This window comes from Monocercomonoides exilis (assembly GCF_001643675.1).
Source record: "Monocercomonoides exilis strain PA203 chromosome Unknown scaffold35-1074681, whole genome shotgun sequence".
Lineage (NCBI taxonomy): Eukaryota > Preaxostyla > Oxymonadida > Polymastigidae > Monocercomonoides > Monocercomonoides exilis.
The window spans coordinates 240360-259256 of record NW_027150580.1 but is presented as its reverse complement, the minus strand read 5'-3'; the positions used below and the strand labels follow the sequence as shown (position 1 = coordinate 259256).

Below are 18897 nucleotides of genomic sequence, written 5' to 3'. Positions count from 1 at the left end.
TTTTTCTTTAAAGGTGTTCTTTGAATAAATACAGATTAGTCGCGAACAGGAATGATACGGAAAGAGAGAGAGAAGCCTTCTTAACATTTTTCAAAAGAGCGAGAAGTTTTGAGATTATTCTTGTTTGGATTGCATTCAACGTGATATTCGTCCTTCTGCCATCTGTCTAGTATGCTGTATAACATGACAATGCTTGACTCGAGCTTGAAAGAGAAAAAGCAGTTTGCTTGTTATATTTGTTGAGAGTGTTTCGCAGAAGCGACTCATTTGTCGAATCCGATGAGCTAGCTGTGCATTCACATTCAAAACACATTCAGTTTTTTCTATCACCCAACATGACTTGGAAAAGCTGATGTCTTCTATTTTTCTTCCCCTTATTCTTCTTCTTCACCTTCTTCTTCCTCTTCCTCTTCTCCTTCTCCTTCTCCTTCTCTTCCTTCTCTTCCTTCTTCTTCTTCTTCTCTCTCTCTCCTTCTCCTCTCCTTCCTCTCCTTCTCCACCATCTTCCTCAGCCTCCTCTCCATCTCCCTCTCTTCCTTCATCGCCTTCCTCCCTCTCACCACTTTCTCTATCAGCCTGTCTCCTTGTATGTCCATCTCTTCTCTTATTCTTTCTTCTTCCGCTTCTCTTTTCTCTGCTTTCAGCTTCTGGATTAATAGTTCTTCTTCTCCTTCTCCTTCTTCTTCTTCTTCTCCTCCTCCTCCTCCTCCTTCTCCTTCTCCTTCTTCTCCTCCTCCTCCTCCTCCTCCTTCTCCTTCTCCTTCTTCTTCTCCTCCTCCTCCTCCTCCTTCTCCTCTCTTATTATTTTTTCCTCCTCTTCCTCCCTTCAATTCTCCTTCTTTCTTTTCATCAACTGCCCCCATCTCCCTCGCAAACAGCACAGCTTCTGTGTCCTGGCTCCAAATAGTGGAACTTCCTCTTCTTCAGCTCATCTCAATCGCCTTCTCTACGCAAACTGGTTGCAAACAAACGTCTGCCAGCGCGGATACAAATGCTGCAGTCTCAAATGAAGAGGTGCATTAAATCACATTCGCTGACACAAAAGTTACATCCCTCAAGCATTCGCACGCATCCTTCCAGCCCCTTCTGGCACATCCAAATAGATGTGATACATAATTAAGAAAGAGATGGCTCCACCAAATCAGAGCAGAGTGAGAAGATGTTCGTGTTCTCCACTTGCTGGAGCTTCATAGCTCGTTCAAAATCTTCCTCATCACCGCAAAAAGCGGAATATGGTTAACTTTTTAATGGGACTTTTTCCCTTATTGGAACATTTTTTGTTTTTGACTACCAACAACTGAAAAGCGCTGAATGGCTTTCAGCTCTTTTATAATTCTTTTAAACCAGTTAAGTTCTATTTATTTAATGTTTTAATTTTTATTTTCGTTTTTTACATGTCGAGAAATTATGTTTTTTTGCAAATTTTAATAGTTCTTTTACCAACCAATAAGGCAACTCACAAGAAATTTATGTCTTGGGTGATTATTTTTGAAATCATAACTTTTTTCGGGGTGTGGATAATTATGAAAATACATTGTTATTGGCAAATAATTCTCTTAGAAATATTAAATGTTTTTCAATCGGTTTTAAAAGTTAATGGTTGATGAAAAAGAGAGACAGAGATGTTTTTTGTTGAAGTTATTTCTTTTCTGTGTTTATTGACAGAAATTCATTACGAATTTTTTGTACCAAAATTTTGCTTCGAAAAAATATGATTTCATAAATTATCACCCACTTGTTTTGAATAGAATTTGCTTCGAATTATTAACTGTTAAATTCTTTAATAAAGCAATGTCTTTTTTCTTGAGTTTTTCACCTTTTTTTGTCAACATGCAAGAACCAAATTGTTTATTTCTTTGTTAAAATTATGAAATTAAAAAAAAAGAAAATTTGATATGAAAAGCAAACACTCCAATATTGAAGTGCATTAAAAGTTGAATGAGAATATTTTCTGATTGTGAAGAACTCATCAAAATAACAAAAAAAGTGATCTCAGATCATTTTTGGTTGTTCGCATTTTGTTGTTCAAGATCAATAGAAAATATCAATGTTTAATTTTATCATCACTTCATAATTTCAACAAAGAAATAAACAATTTTGTTCTTGCATGTTGACAAAAAAATGTGAAAAACTGAAGAAAAAAAGAAATTGCTTTATTAAAGAATTTAACGGTTAATAGTTCGAAGCAAATTCTATTCAGAACAAGTCACAAATTTCTAATGAGTTGCCTAATTGGTTGGCTAGTAAAAGTCTTTTAAAATTATTCAAAAAAACGTAATTTCTCGATATGTGAAAAACTTAAATAAAAAATGAAACAATAAATAAATAGTATTTTACTGGTTAAAAAGAATAATTAATTCACTGAAAGCCATTCAACGCTTATCAGTTATTGGCAAGCAAAAACCTAAAAAGTGCCAATAAGGTGAAAAATTACATTAATAAGTTGACACAATTATTTCTTTTGAATAAAATAAATTACTTAATATTCAGTTTCAAAAATTCTAAAAATTTTCTTTGAAAAAATACAGAAAATTTCCAATTTTGGCATGGGTAAAGATCATAGCATCCATTTTGATCGAATTCTTTATATAATATAAAAATTTTAAGTTTTCTGATTTTTTTAATGAGCTTTGAAATGGAATTTTTCGTACAAACAAATTAAAGTTCAAATAATTAAACTGTATCAGATTCTTCCCAACTGGAAGCTTTAACTCTATCATCTTCCGTTTTTTTCTCAATCGAATAAACTGTGGCATCTGTATCATCTGTTCAAACGGATAAAATGCTGCTCGTTGCTGTTTCAATTTCATCTTCACTTATTTCGTTAACTTCATCGTATGTTTTCTCTTATTTCTCGAAATTATATTCAAAAACAATTTCAAATAACTTCTGTACTAAATTTTTCTCTATTTTTAACAATTTTAATGAAGCAATGTGATCTTCAATGTGACGTAGTCTAGTTCCATTTGGTGGCAATGACCTTCTTAACCTTCTCCAGACAGCTTCGATGTTATATGTATGACGGTTTGTGATTTTGTTTTTTAAATTCCTTGCGATGATCAACTGTTTCGCTCCCAAAACCAAGCTCAAACACCTTTGAGAAAGCTTTCCAACAATCTGAATATATCATTGTCCCAGGCTCAACTTTTTTTGTGATAATATAAAGCGGAGTTTTTGAATCCCTTTTTTTCATTGGAATAATAAATACTTTGGTTCCCAAAGGATTTTTTTCTTAGATTCCAAATATCCAAACCTGCTTTTTGGATCTGCCCCTATGACACTTCCTTTTCCGTAACAAACATTCATCCAATTCGACAACCTTTCCAAAACCTCCTAGTTTTTCTTTTTTCAAGTAGAATTCCGAATAACAAGCTTTCGTGCAAATTGCATAAAATTCCCCCGTGATTTTTTCACCAAGATCTGTAAGAGATCTGGCCTGAAGCTGCTGCAGGCCTAAGTGAAATAACAAAATAGATAGTAACAAAAGTTCAATTTTTGCTTTTCCACGGCAAAAAGGAGTATTTATGAAAATTGAATAACAGTCTAAATCGGATATTATCGCATCGGTTTTTGCATATCTTTTTGTGACTATATCCGATTGTGATTAAAAGCGATATGACTCAACACAGAAAAAAATATAAATTAATTTATTCTTATTTTTGTAATGTGTAAAATTTTTTTATTTTTGGAAATTCTTTGTAAAAGCGCATTTTTCACTTGCGAAAATAATTTTTTTCATGAATATCCATTATTTTAACTTATACAAACCAAATTTTGAAAAATCGAAAATTTGAAATTTTTGATCAAAAAATCGATTTTTCATTGAAAAAAACACCCATTATGATACAAAATTTGATAATATGGGTAATTCTTTTTGAAAAGTCGCAAATGTTTAATTATCAAATAAATTAAAAAATGCATATTTTACAAAAATTTCGGTTCCCGCTCATGCAACTTCACCAAAGTGGAGGAAATAATTTGGCAATGCTATTTAACACATTCCTGTGAAGTTGCATGAGCTGGAACCGAAATTTTAGCAAAATATGAAATTTTTAATGTATTCAAAAATTAAACATTTGCGACTTTTCAAAAAGAATTACCCATATATTTTCTGCCCTGTGATTATATGTGATGGTAATTAAATGAAAAATTGGCCAAAAATATCTGTGCATGGAAAAATGTGACTATAAACGAATGTGATTTAATCCGACGTGATTATATCCGGTTTTGACTGCATTGCATTTGCTTTTCTGCAATGAAAGACAAATCTTCCTGTTAGATATGCGTAGAAATACATATCTTCGTTGCATTGAGAGCATTTCTTTGAATAGGAAATTATTTTTTTATCGAACAACCAGCGTAAACTGCTTTCATTGTTGCTGAATGTCTTAAATAAGATATGAAGAGAATTTATTTCAGTGGAATTTTCCTCAAGTTCCATTATTCTGAACAAATTTATGAAACAAAAAAAATTCAAATTGAATTATTCAATCATGTTTTTGGGACTTATCAAAAAGGATGCCATGATCGAAGGTCATGCTTCAATTTTTAGTAAAATAATCGATTTCTTTAATTTTGTGATATTCGAAATACAAAAATTATTTTTATATCAAAATCGCTTCATTCCTTTTTTGAAAATCATCAAATTGAAAAATCAGAAAAAAAAGTTGTTAGATATAAAAAATGTCTAAGTGAATTACATTTTGGGAATTATTCATAAAGCAATCCAAAAATTTTATCGTTACCAAATAAAAATTAATTTTTAACGAATTTGAAACATTACACCAAAAATTATTCAAAGTCGGAAAACTTTCAAGCAAAGTCGAAAGTTCGAAAAACTTCGAATTTTCAAAAAGATGACAAAAATCAATAAAAGTCAAAAAAACATTGTGATTGTTAAAATATCAATGATATTTGTTATTTTAATGATTTTTCATGTTTATTCCGATATTTTTCTTTGCTTTCTTTTGTCCAATTACATAATTTATAAACATGAGAGAAATACTGACACATTTTGATCTTATTTCAATTGAAAGAACACTGCTTTTCAAAAGATTGGCAAAATTTATTTGTTATTATTTTTTCTCAATTAATGAAGAATGATGCACGCAATATTGGCTCTCTAATTTCGCGTTTTTTATATCAAAAAACTCATTTCTAATGGAAGGCAACAAATGTAATAGCTTTTGTTTATTGTTTATTATTGAGTTTATTTTGGTTCGAAATCTTCAAAATTTACAGAAATCAGCAACACAAACATTGCAGATTATATTTCCGAAAACAAAAGAATATCATTTTTCTTTTGCGGATAACTTTTTTTAAAACGTTGATTTTTTAGTGAAATTTTCGATTTCTATTGAAAGTTTTTCGACTTTGAATTATTTTTGGTGTAATTCCGAAATCGAATTATTCTTTTACGAATATTAATAATTTTGGTGTATTGTCCAAATGGCTGATCCTTTTTGAAATCATTCTATTGTTCGAGTTTTGATCAAAATTTTCATCTCAATGTGATTTTAGAAAAAAAATTGTAACTGCAATAACAACATCATGAACAATATGAATTAACATTCTAAGTTCATTTTTTCAAAATCCCATTGAGAAAAAATTTTTGATCAAAACTCGAACGAAAGTGTGATATAAAAAAGGATCAGCCAAATGATGAAGTATTTTATTAAAGTTTTTTCAAAATTGATAGATTAATAATATACAGTGAATCTCGGTTATAATCACCTCGGTTGTAATCAAGACCGCGAATAATCACATTTTTTCGTGCATAGATAAAATTTGCATATTTATATGTATAATTTCATCGGTTATAATCACACTAAAATCGTGAATAATCACAAAATTTGAAAATTAATGGGTATTTTTCTGTCTATTTTGAAATTTTTGTAAAAATGAAAGTTGTTTTTTCGACTTTATGATGAACAATATTTATCTTTAAAACTTTATAAAATGAAAAATCGATTCAAATATGTGGATTTTAATAAATATTGAAAATTAACTTTTTTTTTCTTCAAAAATATTTTTCAGAAAAACTTTTCAATGAAAAAACATTTTCGGTTATAATCAAGTTCGGTTAAAATCACAAAAAATCGTGCAAAATGGATTGTGATTATAACCGAGCTTGACTGTAATTGTCAAATAATAATTATTATAAAAATCCTTCGATATAAATGAAAATTTATTTTTCTTGAAAAGGAAACATTGTTTTAAAAATTCTCAAGTGATTTTTATTGGTGCTCAATTACCCATTCCTTTTTCAAACAAAACTAAAAAATTATTATTCGAACTTTCCGACTCTCAAACAATAACTTTTTCTTCAAAAATATAAATTGATTCAAATATACTGAAAATAATAATTTTTTGAATTATTTCATTTTATCTTTAATGAAAAAAGAATTATTGTGTATTTGTTTTAAAGAAAATTTTATTCTGAAAAAAGTGAAAATGATTTTTTTATATAATTGTTTTTGGAACCATACACCCATCAGTATTAAATTTGTAAATACAACAACAATAATTAAATAATAAACATTATTAACCATTTTTTTACGAAAAAATGAAGACTTGTTTTTATCAAAATACAATAAAATCAAAAAAGGGGATAGATCTAATAAAATTATTTCGATTGATACCATTTTAAATCAAATTACAGTATAACAACATTAACTGATAAGTAAATACTTTTTTATTATCAAAAATTTGATTTTAATTGTTGAATTTTTAGATTTCTGGAACATTTGACCGATAAATCTGAACATTGTCATTTTATAATTCTCCTGACTTTTCATGCAGCATTCTAAATGGGGCTCTATTTCAGTTTGCAGTCATTTAATTCTTTATTTTTTTTGATATTCTTTGTTGAAATGCCCTTTCATAGACATTCAAAAAAGCCACTTTATTTTTGCCAAGATTATATCGTCATATCGATCCTAGCTTTAAATATATTCCTCAAATGAAAAATTATAGAAATGCGCTCACTAGTCCGTTTCAAAGAGCATTGAACAGGGGCCTTGATAATGAAGAAGGAAATTTTGTTTTTCGTGTTGGAGATATTATATATGATACGGAACAGGCTATTGATGGAACAAGTAAAAGATATTTAGTTGAAGGGAGTCTTGGTCAAGGAAGTTACGGACAAGTTTTAAAATGCGTTGACATGGAGACTTTTTGTTGTTATGCAATAAAGGTTATAAAGAATATTCCAGCATACACCAGACAAGCCCAATACGAAAAGAAAATATTGTCATTGGTATTGTTTTTTTGTTGTTTATTTTATTTTTTAAAATAACAAAATTCTCTTTTTTAAATTTCAGATACGAGAAAAAGATTTTGATGATCAACGTCGTTGTTTAAGACTTGTAAATGATTTCGTATTCCATGGTCATGCTTGTTTTGTCACAGAGATTTTAGGAGAAAACCTTTATACTACTTTGAAGCGAGGCCACTTTCAAGGATTTTCATTGAGTTTAGTGTCAGTTGTATGAATATAATCACTTTCTCAATAAACATATTTTCAATAATTTTTTGTCATTGCCTTTAAAATTTCATTGACTTTATTTAATTATATATATATTTTCAAATAACAATAACAACAACAACAACAATAATTACAGATCATTGCGCAAGTTTTGGATGTTATGTGCCTGCTGCGAAGTCTGAAGATCATTCATGCCGATCTTAAGCCAGAAAATATTCTTATTGATGGATCTCTGCCAAAAGTGAAAGTTGTTGATTTTGGCTCAGCGGTGTTTGAGAGCCACCCACTTTACACGTACATTCAGAGCAGATATTACAGAGCTCCTGAAGTTCTCCTGGGACTTCCGTATGCATTCCTTAATTGTTGATATTGTTATTGACATTATTTTTATTATTTTCTTAATTATTTTCTTTTTATTCTTTGGTATTTTTTTTTTTCAATTTTGACTCTTCTATCTATCTATCTATATATCTCTCTATCATTTTATCTTCCTTTGCTTTTGCTCTTGGAATTTCCATTCAATTCTTCATCATCATCTTCATTTTCGGAATCTTTTTCTTCTTTTTCTATTCACCATCTACACCCTCCCTCCTTACCACCTCCCATTTCACCCAATCTTTCTCTTCTCCTTCTCTCTCTTTCTCCTCTTTTCACACACACACACACACACACACACACACACACACACACACACACATTCTTTCTCTTTCTCTTTCTCTTTCTCTTTCTCTTTCTCTTTCTCTTTCTCTCTTTCTCTTTCTCTTTCTCTTTCTCTTTCTCTTTCTCTTTCTCTTTCTCTTTCTCTTTCTCTTTCTCTTTCTCTTTCTCTTTCTCTTTCTCTTTCTCTGAATCACCTTCCCTTCCTTTCCCCTTCTTTCCTCATCTCCCCTCTCCCCTCTCTCTCCTCTCACCTTTCCCCTCTCTAACCCCTTCTCCCCCTCTTCTCTCTCTCCTCTCTCCCCTCTCTCTCAGCTACTCCCTCTCCATCGACATGTGGAGTGTGGGGTGTATAGCTGCTGAGCTCTTCTTAGGCCATCCACTCCTTCCTGGCCAGCCAGAACACGACCAGCTCTGCCGCATTCAGCGCATCGTGGGCAACATTCCCTCAGAACTGGCTGTGAAAAGCGCTTCCTTCCAGAAGTACTTCATAGACGACGCAGCAAGTGCGGAAGGGGTGAGGCTGATGAACTACGAGGAGTATATTGCGGTTTGTGGGTTTTTTGTTTTTTATTTTATTTTATTTTATTTTATTTATTCGTTAATTCATTCAATTTCTATCAATAAATTCAACCCCCACCTTACATTTGTTTTATTTGTCTTTTGCATTCAAATATATATATAATCCAAATGTATTCACTTCATTTCATCTCCTTCCCATTCTTCTTCTCATTCTTTTCCTTCTCCTTCTTCTCCTTCTTCTCCTTCTTCTCCTTCTTCTCCTTCTTCTCCTTCTTCTCCTTCTTCTCCTTCTTCTCCTTCTCCTCAGTCCCAGCAAACCGCCAAACTCTTTAACCCATCCAGCTCATCCACCTCATCCACTCCATCCAAACCACCCCGCCGCTATCCCTATGAAGGCAACACCCTCGAAGACACCATAGAAATGCACCACAGACGCACCACGCAACAAGGCAATCTCCTGTCAAAGTCAGCCAATCAGCGCCATTGCTTCATCCACTTCATTCGCTCGATCCTGATGATTGACGCGAGGAAAAGACCTTCTCCTTTTGAGATGCTGCAGCACCCGTTCATCACCAGGCAGCCATGGAAAGGAGAGTGGGCACCAAGAACACCAAAGACGATGAAGGAGATGAAGGAGATGAAAGAAATGAAGATGCAGAAGTCAATGAATGCAATGAATATGTCAAATATGTCAAATGTTGCAAGCATGTCAAATGTGACAAACATGTCAAATTCATTGAATTCATTTAATACTCCAGTTAATTCAATGAAAACACAGAATTCAATGACTTCTATGAATTCTATGAGTTCGTTGACTCCAATGAAAACACAAGGGCAGATGAAGAATGCGATGGAGAATATGATGCCTGTGAAGAATGAGCTTGGTGGTTTGAGTCCTAACAGCTGTTTTGTTGCTTCAGGTGCTTCAAATGCAGTTAATACTGCTTCAGCTAATAACTTGTCATTGCCTTCTTCTTCTTCTTCTTCTACTTCTTCTTCAATGTCTTTATTCTCTTTAACACCAAATGTTACTTCTTCTTCATCATCCTCTTCCTCTTCTTCCTCTTCTTCCTCTTCTTCCTCTCAACCTTCCAACCATCGCTCCTCTTCTCTCTCTTCCTCCTTCCAAGTTCCTCCTCTTTCTCTCTCCTTCAGCAAGTTCAAACAGAATTCTCATTCATCCAAGACAATTCTTCCTTCCATTGCAAATCTTCCTTCTTCTTCTTCTTCTTCTTCTTCTTCTTCTTCTTCTTCTTCTTCTTCTTCTTCTTCTTCTTCTTCTTCTTCTTCTTCTTCTTCTTCTTCTTCTTCTTCTTCTTCTTCTTCTTCTTCTTCTTCTTCTTCATTTGAGAAACTGAGTGGAATAAAATCACACAGAAGAAATTCATCGGAATTGGAGTATTCTTCAAGCAATTTTCATAAGAAATCAAATTCTTCTTTGGGAAATAGCATTAATACGTCATCGTCATCATCATCTTCTTCTTCTAATCCTTCTTCATTTCCTTCATCACCATCTTCTTCCTTTCCTTCTTCTTCTTCCTCTTCCTCTTCTTGTTATCCACCCTCATCTAATGCCATTCCTTCCTCTCCTCTTCAGCTCTCCAGCTTCGACATCTCTTCTTCTTCTTCTTCTACTACTACTACTACTGCTGCTGCTCCTCCTGCAATCAGATCATTGTCTTCTAATGCATTAAGCTCAATGGTTTCTTCTTCTTCTTCTCATCCTTCTTCTTCTCATTCTTCCTTTTCTTCTAATAATCCTTCTTCTTCTTCTTATTCCTCTTCTTCTTTTGATTCATCTGCTTTCACTCAATTGAATACTCCTTTAACATCTAGTCCTTCTTCTTTCTCTTCCTCAAACAATACAAAAACTAATTCTTCTTCCTCTTCTTCTCCTTTTCCTTCTTCATCATCCTCCTCCTCCTTCTCATCTTCTTCCAAACATCATCTCCAACCTTCCTCTCTTTCCATTTCTTCTTCTTCCTCTTCCTCTTCCTCTTCTTCCTCTTCTTCCTCTTCTTCCTCTTCTTCCTCTTTTTCTTCCTCTTCTTCTTCTCTCCCCCAAAAGAAAGAATCAATCCAATCCAAACCTTTTCCTCTGAATATATCAACTTCTTTGCCTTCTCTCAGAGAAACTTTAGAAACTGTTGCATTTTTGCCTATTGGAGATTCTATTGGAGAGCAGAATTTGTATATAGGACCTTCTTCTTCTTCTAATTCTTCTTCTTCTTCTTCTTCTCCGTTTCCTGGTGCTAATCCATTGACAAATATAAACATAAGCTCAAATCCAAATACCAATCCAACATTCCCTTCTTCTCCATTATCCTCTTCTTCTTCTTCTTCTTCTTCTTCTTCTTCTTCTTCTTCTTCTTCTTCTTCTTCTTCTTCTTCTTCTTCCTTCTCTAATCCTTCCTCTTCGTCTTCTTCTACTCCTTCTTCTTCTTCTTCTTCTTCTTCTTCTTCTTCTTCTTCTTCATCTTCTTCTTCTTCTTCTTCATCTTCTTCTTCTTCTTCTTTTCCTTCTTCTTCTTCTTCTTCCTTTCCTCCTCCTTCTTCTTCTTCTCCCTCTGATTCATTCACCAGCTGTCTTTCTCTTCAATCACCTGGAACTCTCTTCTTCTGTGATTTATTGCCTCATTCAAGTAATAATAGCAATAACAATAACAACAATAACAACAATAATAACATAAGTAATAATACTAATATAAATTCAATTTCTTCTTCAATAACAAATTCTTGTTCTAATAATAATACTAATACTAATAATACTAATGCAAATACCAACACGAATATCACATCAGCTATTAATACAACCGCATCCCCTCTTTCTCCTCTTTCTCCTCTTTCTCCTATTTCTTCTCTCTCTCCTCTTTCTCCTCTTTCTCCTTCTCTTTCTCCTCCTCCTTCTTCTCCTCCTTCTCCTCCTCCTTCTTCTCCTCCTTCTTCTTCTTCTCCTGCTTCTCCAACAACTTCTATATCACCAAAGTCACCTAAATCACCTAAATCACCTAAATCACCTTATAATCAGAAGAATATGAGCCAAACAATACAACCAATGCAATCATTACAACCTTCTCTTTCATTGCAAAACATCCAAAACACACAAAATACACAAAATATTCAAAATACACAAAATTCAATGAATATACAGAACATTTCGAATTCACAATTATCTCAATCAAATAAGACATCAAAAACATCGAAATCTGCTAAGTCAGCTAAGCCATCTTCATATTCATCACAGAAATTGCAATCATCACAAAATACACAAGTTTCACAGCTGACTCAAACATCACAAGTTTCTCCTTCATCTCGATCAACTTCATTATCTTCTTCTTCATCATCTTCTTCTTCTTCCTCTTCATCTTCATCATCTTCCACAATCAATCCCTTTTCTGTCTCATTTGAGAAGCAGCTGAATGAGAAGCCCATCAGTTGCAGAGTGAAGAATAGAGATAGAAGCAGCAGCAGCAGCAGTATTAGGAGTATTAGGAGTATTAGTAATATAAGCAAAATATGTAATGTTAGTAATATTAATGGTATTGGCAGTTCTTTCATTAATAGTAAGAACACAAGTAATAGTATAAGTAATAATAGTAATAATAGTAATATTGGAGGTATAAGTATTAATAGCATTGGAGGTTATAACAGTATTAGTAGTAGCAGTAATGGAGGAGGAGGAGGAGGAGGAGGAGGAGGAGGAGGAGGAGAAAGTAGCATCAGCAGCAGCAGCAATAATCAAAAATGGAAGTAAAATTCGAAGTAGAAGAAGATCAAGCTCAATGTCTGTGAATGTAGGGGTGGGGGTGGGTTGTGGGGCAGGGATGGGGATGGGAACTGGAGTGGGTGTGAAGGAGAAGATGAATATGAGTATGAATATGAGTGCGAATGCGAAGAAGGAAGCTTTTTCTCCACTCTCTATGACAATGCCTACTGCTGCTTCTTCTTCTAATTCTTCTTTTAATTCTTCTTCTTCTTCTTCTTCTTCTTCTTCTTCTTCTTCTTCTTCTTCTTCTTCTTCTTCTTCTTCTTCTTCTTCTTCTACTCCTTCTTCTTCTTCTTCTATTAATCCAAATAAGATTTCTAATATTTCTTCAAATTCTTCCTCCACTTCCTCCTCTTCTTTCTCTTCCTCTTCTTCCTCTCTCTTTTCTGTCTCTTCCCCCAACCATTCTTCCTCTTCTCTGATGAATTCTCCTCTTCTTGACACAAACATCACCTCTATCACCTCCATCACCCTCACCCCTATCCTTCATAACTGCCTTACTCCTGAGTCAAGTATTGGTTCTTCTTCTTCTTCTTCATTTCCTCCTTCTTCTATCTCATCTTCTTCATTTAATCCTTCTTCATCATCCTCTTCATCATCATCCTCTTCTTCTTCTTCATCATCCTCTTCTTCTTCTTCTTCCTCTTCTTTATTCTCTTCTTCTTTATCATCAACTTTTCCTTCTTCTTCTCTCTCTTCCATCTCTTCTAACATACCTGGTTTAACTTCATTGTCTTCTTCTTCTTCTTCCTCTTCTTCCTCCTCCTCCTCCTCCTCTTTTGTTCCCACTCCAAATTTATCTGCAAATATCACACCAATCTCTTCTTCCTCTTCTTCTCCTATTGCTTCTTCTCCACATTCTTCTTCTCCACATTCTTCTTCTCCACATTCTTCTTCTCCACATTCTATTGCTATTGCTCCTAATTCATCATTAACTTCATCATCATCATCATCTTTTTCTTCCTTTTCCTCTTTTCCTTCTTCCTCTTCCTCTTCTTCTTATCCCATTTCTTTCTCTCTTTCCTCTACTCATTCTTCTTCTTCCTCTTCCTCTTCTTCTAATTCTCCTTCTTCTTCATTCTCTGCAATATCTTCTGCTCTCAGAACATTAGCCATCTCTCAGCCATCAAATATTAATTCTTCTTCTTCTTCCTCTTCTTCTTCATCTTTCTCTCCTTCTTATTCTTCCTCTTCCTCCTCTTCCTCCTCCTCCTCCTCTTCAAATTCTTCTTCTTCTTCTTCTTCTTCTCCATCAAACACTCAACCTTCAGCTACTCTTGTCAACTATTGCTGCAACAATCCTTTCCCTCTCACTCCAACTTCTCCTAATTCTTCTCCTTTCTCTTCATCATCATCATCATCATCTTCTTCTTCTTCTTCTTCTTCCTCCTCCTCCTCCTCTTCTTCTTCTTTTCCATCTTCTTTATCATTTAATCAGTTATCAACTTCTGCATCAACAGCCTCACCATCTTCTTCCTCTTCCTCTTCCTCTTCTTCTTCTTCTCCTTTAACCAATACAATTAATCCAATTAATCAAATTAATACTCAAAATCCCTCTAATCCTTCAAATCCTTCAAATCCTGTAAATTCCTCTAATTCTCCTCTCTCCACTCATTCAGGCAGAATTCATCGCAGTCAGCACTCAAAAACGAATTCTTTTGGAAGAAGTGGACTTCGTTCTCTCAGAGCTGTTACTCCATCTTCTTCTTCTAATTCATCATCATCATCTTCTTCTTCTTCTATTTCTTCTTCTTCTTCTCCTTATCTTGGTTCATCATCATCTTCTTCTCCTTATTCATCTTCAAATCCTTCTTCTTCTTCATTTTCCTCCTCCTCCTCCTCTTCTTCTTCTTCTTCTTCCTCTTCCTCTTCCTCTTCCTCTTCCTTATCATTGTCATCTTCCTTATCTTCTCTATCAACTCCTTCCTCTTCTCTCTCTCATCTTCAGCAGTCTGCTTATAAATCCTCCTTTTCCCCTGCTCTTCATTCGCATCACTCACCCAACCCTTCTTCTTCTTCTTCTTCTTCCTCTTCTTTCCCTTCTCCAAACCCATCTGCTCTTCCTTCTCTTCTTCCATCGTCATCGTCTTCTTTTCTTTCTCCTTCTTCTTCTTCCTCCTGTTTTCCTTCTTCTTCATCTTCTTCTTTTCCCTCTTCCTCCTCCTCCTCTATTTCTTCTCCCTCAACCACAAAACACATTCGCACTCCACTCACTTCAGAAAGACTGCGCCGTTCTGTCGCATCTACTCATCACATCTCTCCTTCTCCTTCTTCTTCTGCCTCTGCTACTGCTACTGCTGTAGTGGGTATGCAATGAAATATAATGAAATACAATGAAATACAATTAGATTGAATGCAATGAAGAGAGATTTATTGAAATTTTAAAAGAAAAGAAATCTTATTTTAATAAAGATAAATGAAATACAATGAAGTGAAGTAAATATTTTCTTTAGTGAAGTGAAGTGAAGTGAAGTGAAATGAAATAGATGGGGAATATCACTTGGATATTTCTTTCTCTTTCTTTATCTGTTGCTTCTGTTGCTTATCTGAAGAGATGAAATGAAGAAGATTGAAAAAGGAAGAAGAAAAGGAAAAAACAAGAAGAAAAGAAGAAGATGATAAAGAAGAAATTTGGAATAAAAAAAAAATATGATGTTATAAATAGTTATAAAAAAAAGAATACAAAAAGAAAAGAAAAGAAAAGAAAAGAAAAGAAAAAAGGAAGAAAGGAAGAAAGAAAGGAAAAAATACAAAGCAAATATATGAAACATCGAACTGTGGAAATATTTAAAGAAATATAAGGAAATAAAAGTGAAATGAAAGTTTTGATCTTGTTTTGTTTTTTTTAATTTTTGAAATATTTTTCACATTTTTATGAAGCCAATAAATTTTTAATTGGATGTTTTTATATTTCTCTTTGAAATAATCCTTCTTCTTTTCTTTTCTATTCTTTTCTCTTCTTTCTTTTTTTTAATTTTCTGAATTTTTAATTTTGTTATTGCGTTACTTTTTTTAGTTTCTCCTCTTTATGGATTTCGATTCCATTATTCATTCTTTTCCTCTTTCTCTTTCACTCTTTCTCTTTCACTCTTTTTCTTTCACTCTTTCTCTTTTTTTTTTTCTCACCTCTTTTCCTTATATTATCCAATCTAAGTTAAGCTTTTCTTTTCTTGTTACAAGAAATGAATGGTAATTTTATCTTATTTGCTTTGGTGTATATGTCATAACTTCTTTCTTTCCTTTCTGTTTTGCTTCTTATTCTTTCCTCTTTTATCGTTTTTATAAAAGAAAAAAAAATATTCTATTTTTTAATAATTGAAAAGAAAGAAAGGAAATAAAAAAATAAATAAATTAATAGTTCTTATTGCAATCCTTTTAACTTTTGTTTCTTTTTCTATATTCTTATTTTCTTTTTATGGTTTCTTTTATTTGTAATTTTTTAATAAAAGAAAAACATTTATTTTTGTTTTGGAAGTCTTTAAACTTTCTTATTTTTTTAAACACAATTTATTAAAATTTATCTTGAATATATGATTCTTTTTATTCATTATTTATATTTTTTGTTTTGTTTTATTTTATTTTATTTATTTTTTGACCTTTAATGCGATTAAGGCTGTTGAGATTATGAGCTTATACTTTCTTTAAATTAATACTCACATTTTTTTGGGATTATTTTTTTTTTTTTTTTTTTTTGATTTTTACAAAAATGTATAAGCTTTCGTTGCCTATATCGTCTTTCTATAACAGTTTAAAATAGGTTTTTATTCGAGAATTTTCTTTTCTTTACTTTTCTATTCGTTTTGTAGTTCATTTTATTTGTTTAAAAAAAAAACATTTTTTTTTTTTTTTTGAATTTTTTTTTTGTTTGTAAAAAAAAATCATTGAAAAATGATTAGCCATAAGGATATGCGCATTCGTCATTGCTTTTTTAACCTTCAATGGCGAATGCAGTGACTTTACTGAACTCTTTTTGTTCTTCTGCTTCTTTGATACTTTTTTTTATAATTTCCTATTTTTATTTATTTATCTTTTTCCCTCCTGATTATTGCTTCTATTTTAAATTAGCTGTTCTGATTGTATGTACTTTATATTGTTATAAATTGCAATATATTTATTTTTATAAATGATGAAAGTCGCAATTGTTTGGCTTGAAATGAAATTGCTTTATCTTCATTGTTCTCACATACACTCACACGCACACATTCATTCACACACACACACAAGCACATAAGCACATAAGCACATAGCGATTCAATAACATTAATCGGCTTCATGAACAGAGTATTATTATTCATCGGATGTGTTATTTATAATATTGCTTGTTTTTGTGCAATATTCATCCAATGACTGTTCACGTTTTCCATCATCATCATCATAACTTCTGCAAGTAATTTTCATAATTTATTGGTGATATTCAAAATGTCCTCTAATTGTCCTTTCTTTTTCATATTGAAACTTTTCTTTTTCTTTCTTTTTTTTTTGAAATAATAATAATGGTAATTGTTAATTTTTATTATTAATTTCTTTGGATATTATTTAAACCTTTTTTAATTTCATCCTTTTTATGATATCTATATTAATCGTGATAACTTTAAGTTTATTAATTTATTTATTGTTTTTTTTATTCTGCATTTTCAAACGGATATTTTTTTTCTTTTCTGCATCAAGAGATTGGAAGAAAACTACAGCAAGAAAGATGTGAAATGAATATACACATGCTGTTAAAAAAAAAAGATTAGAAAAGAATTTCCAAAAAATAAAACTTAACCAAAGCTTTGGAGCAATTTAGACGGTTAAATATGAAGACGCAATAATAATAATTTTGAAAAAATATAACTTGATGAAAGAACAAGAAAACAGAAAGAAGACATTCCAAAAAGAAAGATGGAGAAGTGAATCCATTGCCATCACCTGCTTCACTCGAGATTGTCTTCATCATAATCCTCATCTCCTGTGTCGTCTGCTTCATCAGAAAACGACTCATCCATTTCTTCCTGATAGTCTTGTTCTGAGTCACCGCCCATCTCTTCATCTTCCTCGTCTGACCGCACAAACGGAGAATCATCTTCATCGTCTGAGTAAGAATTCTTCCTCTTCTTCGCTTTCTTCTTCTTCCCTTTCTTTGCACCAGATTTTGATGTTTTTTCTGGTTGAGGTGGAAATATCATTTGGTTGAATAGATAGGAAATTTAATAAATCAAGATTGCACAAAAATTGAAAGAAAAAATTAAAAAAAATATTTATAATAATAAAAGTTCATTCGCACATAAAACAAAGGAAATGGAGATTTTCATAAAATTATTTAATTAAAATGTAATGTCTAAACACACTTGTTTGCTTCTTCCTTGTCGTCTTCTTTCTTCCCGTGCTTTTAGCTCTTTTTGAAGTGGATTTCGCTTTTTTGCCTTTCTTTGATTTTCTCCTTCCTCCTCTTCTCCCTTCCTCATCCTCTTCCTCATCCTCCAGCTCATCTGAGTTTTCCTCGCTGTTATCATCATCCTCATCATGATCCTCAGCCTCTGCTTGAAACGTCGCATCTCCATCTTCATCATCAGAGTCCCGCAGTTTAGGACTCTGATCCATGTCTTCCTCCATCGACGACTCGTTATGCTCTGCGGCCATTGCCTCTTCCATCTCTATTTTCTGCTTTTCTTTCAAAAGTGCAAGTCCTTTACTCCGACGACCTTCAGTCTAAAAGAAAAAGAAAAAGAAAAAGAAAAAAAATCACAAAACATAGTTTGAATTTTAAGACAATTATGATAATTGTGAAACTCGTAGAATTTAACAAACCGCCAAAAGCTCTCGTTTCTTTTCTTCAGGATCAACAGCTGAACTTGTTGAAAGAGTTTTTGAATCATCTTTAAACTTCACTGACAATTCTTCCGAGATTCTCTTTGAAGTTCTTTATATTTATTTTACGAAGTCAAACAATGAATTAAAGGTATTTAAAATATATATTAAAAAATGCAACAAAATATAACAAACTCTCCAATTTTGACAGCAGGTCTCGCAGTAACTTTTGCATCCAATCTTCCAACTGCTCTTAAAACAGTAGAACGACTAACAAACAAATGCTCTCGTTGGGAATCAATTGGCTTAAAATGTTAGTTGAAACAAATGTGTTCATATTATAATTTCAAAAAATAAAACTACAATAATTTAAAAAGTAAACCGCCAATGTCAAATCAAAACATTCGTCTCCAACAAATAGACTTGCTGAATTATCATCCCATGTGATTAAATGGGTGTTTGATTGTCGCTTAGTAGTTAATCACAAAAATATTATAAATATCAAAAATATAACAATTAAGAAGAATTACTGAAACTTATGAGATACATACACGATAAACTCCATCTTCTCCTTTGACAAATCTCCATCTAATTTGTCTTTGAATTTTCTGACGGGCTTCAGCGTTCTGAGCATAAAAACCATATTCTTCATGAAATATTTCTGGACAAAATGGAC

At 32.5% G+C, this 18897-nt stretch overlaps 5 protein-coding genes across 5 annotated transcripts; 2 read left to right on the top strand and 3 right to left on the bottom strand.

Annotated features, from left to right (window-relative positions):
- Window positions 1–374: 374 nt before the first annotated feature.
- Window positions 375–863, bottom strand: MONOS_15166fu15167 (uncharacterized protein; the record flags this gene model as incomplete). The annotated part of the gene is made up of 1 exon (XM_067868027.1): window positions 375–863. One exon carries the CDS (start codon window positions 861–863, stop codon window positions 375–377), a length of 489 nt encoding a protein of 162 aa, XP_067723867.1.
- Window positions 864–6795: 5932 nt separating this feature from the next.
- On the top strand, window positions 6796–9435 carry MONOS_11231 (putative Serine-threonine protein kinase; the record flags this gene model as incomplete). The annotated part of the gene is made up of 7 exons (XM_067863744.1): window positions 6796–6825; window positions 6887–7258; window positions 7323–7487; window positions 7623–7831; window positions 8459–8693; window positions 8973–9380; window positions 9424–9435. The coding sequence occupies 7 exons, from the start codon at window positions 6796–6798 to the stop codon at window positions 9433–9435; spliced, it is 1431 nt and encodes a 476-aa protein (XP_067723866.1).
- Window positions 9436–11418: 1983 nt separating this feature from the next.
- On the bottom strand, window positions 11419–12097 carry MONOS_11230 (uncharacterized protein; the record flags this gene model as incomplete). The annotated part of the gene is made up of 4 exons (XM_067863743.1): window positions 11419–11424; window positions 11480–11682; window positions 11820–11838; window positions 11957–12097. 4 exons carry the CDS (start codon window positions 12095–12097, stop codon window positions 11419–11421), a joined length of 369 nt encoding a protein of 122 aa, XP_067723865.1.
- A 667-nt stretch (window positions 12098–12764) lies between these two features.
- Window positions 12765–15107, top strand: MONOS_11229 (uncharacterized protein). Its single transcript, XM_067863741.1, has one exon. It carries the CDS (start codon window positions 12853–12855, stop codon window positions 14746–14748), a length of 1896 nt encoding a protein of 631 aa, XP_067723864.1. The 5' UTR covers window positions 12765–12852; the 3' UTR covers window positions 14749–15107.
- A 1939-nt stretch (window positions 15108–17046) lies between these two features.
- MONOS_11228 (putative RNA polymerase-associated protein LEO1) lies at window positions 17047–18855 on the bottom strand (the record flags this gene model as incomplete). The annotated part of the gene is made up of 6 exons (XM_067863740.1): window positions 17047–17577; window positions 17762–18122; window positions 18222–18333; window positions 18417–18526; window positions 18604–18690; window positions 18769–18855. 6 exons carry the CDS (start codon window positions 18853–18855, stop codon window positions 17348–17350), a joined length of 987 nt encoding a protein of 328 aa, XP_067723863.1. The 3' UTR covers window positions 17047–17347.
- Window positions 18856–18897: the final 42 nt, after the last annotated feature.